This window comes from Crocuta crocuta, unplaced genomic scaffold (genome assembly GCF_008692635.1).
Source record: "Crocuta crocuta isolate KB4526 unplaced genomic scaffold, BGI_CrCroc_1.0 scaffold323, whole genome shotgun sequence".
In the NCBI taxonomy this organism is placed as follows: domain Eukaryota; kingdom Metazoa; phylum Chordata; class Mammalia; order Carnivora; family Hyaenidae; genus Crocuta; species Crocuta crocuta.
Window position 1 is genome coordinate 256,682 of NW_027536465.1, and position 5,707 is coordinate 262,388.

The 5,707-nt window shown below is 54.0% G+C and overlaps 1 protein-coding gene across 2 annotated transcripts in view; it reads left to right on the forward strand.

The window, feature by feature from the left end:
* The window catches only part of P2RX3 (purinergic receptor P2X 3), a 27,019-nt gene that overhangs the window by 9,060 nt on the left and 12,252 nt on the right, over positions 1 to 5,707 (forward strand). For both annotated transcript variants that reach the window (XR_013331262.1, XM_077748754.1), the window contains exons 6-8: positions 130 to 207; positions 908 to 1,049; positions 1,516 to 1,652. Coding sequence is in view for 1 of the 2 variants with exons in the window: in XM_077748754.1 (XP_077604880.1) it covers positions 130 to 207; positions 908 to 1,049; positions 1,516 to 1,652 (357 nt within the window). In the remaining variant the exon portion in view is untranslated. The remainder of the gene's footprint in view (positions 1 to 129; positions 208 to 907; positions 1,050 to 1,515; positions 1,653 to 5,707) is intronic.

Consider the following 5,707-nt stretch of genomic DNA (forward strand, 5'->3'; position numbering starts at 1 on the left):
GCCACAGAGAAGCCATGACCAGCTGCCCGGTAGGAAGCATCCAGCAGGAAAGGTGGTCCCTGGGGAGAAAGTCCCTTGTTTCCTCTTCCTCTTCCCAAGAAGCCAAGGCCCCCTTGTTCTCACCCACAGGCCTGTCATGATGGAGGCTGAGAACTTCACTATTTTCATCAAGAACAGCATCCGTTTCCCCCTCTTCAACTTTGAGAAGTGAGTCCCAACTCCCTCCCTAAAACAGGAAGCAGTACCTCATTTTCAGAGGGGTAGAGAAGCCCCGTGCCCATGGCTCTCCCCATGCCGTCCCCCCATCTCCCTGGGGCTCCTATTCCCAACCTCCCAGCCGGCCTTGACCCGGTACTAGGAGGGCTCCGGGGCCAGGCTCCGGGGCCGGTCTCCGTGCCAGCCTCCCGCCTCGGGGCCCAGAACCCAGATGGGAGCTCTGCCCCAGGCAGGCGAGGGACAAGGTCAGCCTGGGCCTGGAGCCCAGATCCCGCCAACCGTCGGGGCCTGCTCCCACTTCTTTCCTCCCACATCAAGCCCAAGCCTCTAGTTAGGAGTTCGCTGACTCCTTCACTCGGCAAGCCCCCCGCGGGCATCGAGCACAACGCCAGGCACCACGGAGGGGCCGAGAGAAATCAGACGTGGCCCCTGCGCCTGGGAGCCCCGGCCTGGGTGCTGGGGGACGTTAGACATGGGCGCACTCCACTCTGATGCAGAGAGCGGGTGGGGGGGTGCGCGGGGAATAGGAGGTGCAGGGAAGATGCAGGAACAGAGGGGATGGAGCCCCCGAGTGTCCAAGACGTCGGTCCCGGACCCTCCTGCCTGAGCCTGGAGGGTCTCCGAGGAGGCTGTGCAGCCCGTCTTCGTCTTCGTCTTCGAGTGAACCCTGGCCCTCGCTTCTCCTCCCCAGGGGAAACCTCCTTCCCAACCTGACAGCCGCCGACATGAAGACGTGCCGCTTCCACCCTGACAAGGCCCCCTTCTGCCCCATCTTGCGGGTGGGGGACGTGGTCAAGTTTGCCGGGCAGGATTTTGCCAAACTGGCCAGCACGGTGAGCACCTAAGGGAGGGCCTGGGGCCCCTTGGCTGGCAGAGGGTGGAGGGAGACGCTGGGGACGCGGCGCTGCGGCCGGGCAGCGCCACCTGGTGGGAGCATCCTAGGCCTGCAGCTGGCTTTGTGCCTCAACGCGTCTCCCACTCCGGTCCCAAGGGATCCTTGCCTTCCTAACCCTTCCGGCCAAGCCTCAGTCTCCACCCTCACCTTCACACCCCACCTTAGAGCTCCGAACAAGCCCATGTGGATCCATTCTGCTGCTAAGGGTGGGAAGACAAAACCAGGGTTTATGGGCTCAAAGGTCCTCACCCCTGAGTGCAGCACTTTGTTTACTAAGCAACACGTGGCAAACCACTTTCCCTCCACCTGGAGCATGGGACGAATCACGGGTCTGTCACCGAGCCCCTACCCCCAGGCCGTGGAGACAGCCCTTCCTTCTCACACCTGACCCAACCCGTCCACAGGGCGGAGTCCTCGGCATCAAGATCGGCTGGGTGTGTGACCTGGACAGGGCCTGGGACCAGTGCATCCCCAAATACTCCTTCACCCGGCTTGACAGCGTTTCCGAGAAGAGTAGCGTCTCCCCAGGCTACAACTTCAGGTAATCCGGGGGCTCCTAGGACACTGGGAGGAGGGCACGGGGGCTGTTCTAGAGCCCCACCCCCAGCAGCAAGGCACATGGGGAAGAAAGGGCCCCAGGTGCCCCCATGGGGCTTCCGCTCAACATTAGGGAAGGCTTTCTAAGTACCGCCCCCAGGTCAGCGGTTAGACCGCATGACTAGGGTCTCCCAGAGTGTGTGTTCCGATTCGGAGCCCTTCTGAGCTCAGGCTCTAAAGCTGTAAGGTGCCTCAGGTCAGCACAGGCAGCCCCAGGGTTTCTGGATCCACAAAGCTAGGGCAGTAGTGGTGTCCAGTTACAAGATGGAAAGGTGGTGTTTCTCTTCTGTGCATCTTCACCTGGGTCACAAGTAATAACCACGATGGCGGGTGGCTCTTTCATGCCTCTCCAACCAAGAGCTAAAACCATCGAGTTCATATTCCCAATGTCCTTGAGACATGAGGACTCTCTCCCCTTCGCCCACCACCACCACCACACCCATTTGAAGAAAGGGAAAGAGAAGAACCCAAGATTAACTATTTGGAACCGGCTGAAAGCCCCTGTCCAAGGCCTTGACTTCCCACCCTAGTTTCCCCATCTGTGAAATGACCACAGTACCATTATCTTGAGGATCCTAGCAACCAAGGTGTGAAAAGCTTCAGCTCTCTGTTTTGTTTTTCCCTTAACTTTTAAAGATCTTGAAGTCACTGGTAGGGGCCCCTGATTACATACAACAGTGTCATTCACTAAACAGGCGGAGAAGGCAATGGTCAGGAAAAATGGTACATGTGAAACTAGGTTTCAGTTATATATTCAAAGGACGGTTAGTAGAACTTTCTTTGTTATAGCGGTGTTTTCCCATATAATGGCATACATAAGTGAAGACATGATTATTTTACCTTTTCTTTAACCTTTATTTGTAGTTTTAAAACTACATCTAAAGCTACATCCCATTACCCTTTATATTTAATAGTTTAAAATATATATGTATATTCTCTGGAAAGAAGAATTTTTTAAAATTGAAAGTGCTTTCATAATCAACTCCAAACTTTAAAAAACCATAGGAAACAACACATATTTTAAAGTAGGTTAAAAATACTGTTCGGCTCCCTGGCAGAAATTGGCATATTTATTCAGTGGGTACATCATAGAGAAATCAATACAAAGGATATTTGTATGGTGGCTTAAAATAGCAACGTAATTAATAAAATTCTCAGGATCTAAAATGCAAAGTTTTCATCTTCATAACTTCCCCCCTGGCCAGTGGGAATTCTTCAGTTTTCCTAACAACTTACTTGGCAGGGAATGTATATATTATGAAGACCCCGACTACTGGTGCCCTCCCCCCCACCCCATTCATTTTAGAACAAGTTGTTTCATTTAAAGAAGAAATGGTGTGGAGTTCCAGATCTCCAGTTTCTTGTGCTAAGGCCGGCCCTCAGCCGCACGGCCTCCCCACCCAGCATCGCAGGACCTGGTCCTGAACCAGCTTAGATCGTATTTGGGCAGACTTATCCGAGGATCTCTGAGAACCCTGTGAGCCCCCCCTAAGGGGGCCCATGGGGAGCAGTGTGAGAGGTGCGGTCCCCAGATAACTAACCCCCTCACCGAAAGCCCCAGGCCCGAGTATGAAGGGGCAAAGCTGCTCAGCTCAACCCTTGTAGTTTACAAGAGTTCGGGGACCCCAAGAATAGCTCTGGCGCGGGGGAATTTCTGGGGGCTGTGACAGACTGAGGACTCTGCCCCAGATCCTCCAAGCCCCTCCCCTGGGTGCCCACCCCCTGCCCTTATGTTTCCTTCAAGCTCCTGGCACCACTTGGACCCCCAAGGCTAAGCTAAGCAAGCGCCCATGTTGTGGGAGGCCACAGACCACCCGTCTGACAAGAGAGTAAGGGTCCGGGCCCGGTTCAGCGCAGGCCACGCTTCAGTTTCTGATATGATAAAACTAAGAACGCACAAAGCTCCTCATTCCTCAGCACAGCACGTTGTTTGGCACGCAGCTCCTTACCCGCTCTGTGAAATAGGGGCCACAGCATCCCCGCTTCACAGATGAGAAAACAAAGGCTTGCAGGCTGAAAGGAGTAAGGGCTGCTGGACGCACAATGCGGGGTTTGGTCTTTTGTCCCCCAAACAAGTTCATCTGCTGCTCCCTCCCTAACAGAGGCCAGATTCTTTTTCTACGTTCTGTTGCCATTCCCTCTGGAGGGAATGGAATCATTCAGCCAAGAGTCAGCCTTGTTTTAATCTGCAAACTCAGAGAGAGGCAGCTAGAGATTCGCATTTCCATCACTAATTACTTCTGCAGCTCCTTTCCAAACGCCCTCCCCCTCCTTCTTGCAACTCTTCGCCTGCAGGATCAGAGATTTGGAGAATTTATAGCCAGTGAGGACCCCCTGGGAGACCCCTAGACTGAGGTGGCCTTTTTGCAGATGAGGAAGTGGAAATTTCAGAGGGGAAGTGACTTGCCCAAGGTTACAGGAGCCTCCGAAGGAGCCCTTGAGGTCGTTTGTCCCAACGCCACAATCAGTCTCGCCATAATATGGTCCCAAATGTGGAGCCGCTTCACGTGACGGCCTGTCCCTCATTGACACCTCCAGTTATTGGAAAGGTGACCTTGTATTGAGCCAGAATGTGTCCCCCTTCGACTTCCACCCAAAGTACGTGGTGCCGTCCATCTAAATTAATCTTCGTTTGTGTGATCTCCTGAGGTTGCCATCTGTCCCTACCTGAAACTTGGTGGAAGGATTTTATTTTTACTCCTCTATCTATGCTGTATGGCGGAACACTCCAGGAGCCTCTTTAACATGGTGTTTTTATGAAGCCTCTTTCCAGTGCATTGAGAGCGTGCCGTTGGTGGGTCCATCCAGATTCGTAGTGGACGAGGCACAGCGTTTCCAAAAATAAGAACTGGCGAGAGTCGCCAGTGCAGTGGTGTGAGATGGCAGGCACCCCAGCGGCAGGCGGTGTAGACAAGGGCCAGGTTCCCACATCCCGGGTGGACCCTCGGTGCACCAGAGCAGGCTTTTAACCAGAGTGCTGTATCCCCCACCCCACCCAACGTGCTGGGAGCAGGCAGGCAGTGTCGCGTGTGAATGTGAGTATTGTGTAAGGTTTTGAGTGAGTGGGTGTATTTGTTAGGGGATGAGTGTGAGTCTGCGGGTGAGTGTGCAAATGCGCTGCGTGTGAGCGTGCGTGTGCCCGTGAGCGTGTGTGTGTGTGACGCCGTCAGTGAATGTGCGCATGAGTATATGGGCAGGGATGGTACAAAGACGGGTTAAAAATACTGTAGCAGTCAGGGCCCCAGCAGGAAACAGATGGCACATGCAAACTGGGTAATTTGAGGAGAGTTTAATAAAGGGACTGTTTCAAAGGTGTGGGCAGGGTGTAGGGAAACCACAAAGGATAGCACAGAGCCTGGGGCCCAGGTCTGAAGGGGCGAGGGCAGGAAGCAGCGACTGGCACCTGGGGCCACTGCCTTCAGGACAGGAGCTGTGACCCCTGCAGGCTCCACCCGAAGCCAGAAGCCAAACCAGGGGCGGAGGAGGCCCAGGGCAGGGGAATGCAGGAGCTTGGATCAGGGGTGTCCTTCATTAACACAGGGAGGCCTCCAACCCTCGCCTGCCCCCCAATGAACCCAGGGACCAAATGCCTCGTAAGATGCACATGTTCACAGACAGGCATTTTCTTTTTTAAAAAAGAAAAAAACCTTATTTGCACAAGTAAGATATAAATATACCCTCAGAGTAATACATCCAAGCGCTACGTGGACGCTCCCCTTTCCTCCTTCAGTTTGGCTCCCTTTACAGGAAGTTAATGTCCCGGCCAGTTCAGTGAGCTTCCCTCCAGTGCTTTCTCTCTGCATTTCTGTGTGCAGAAATTCCACGACTTTGAAGATCTCTAAAAGCCCATCCCCAGACCTCAGAAGAAGAGCCCCTAGAGTTCAGTTTGCAAAGCCTTTTCACACCTGTCTTGCCAGGATTCGCAGCTCACGCCCACACCCCACAGGAGACGCTTGCCCCAGATCACACAGCTTAACTAAGAGGTGCATCGGGGCCCAC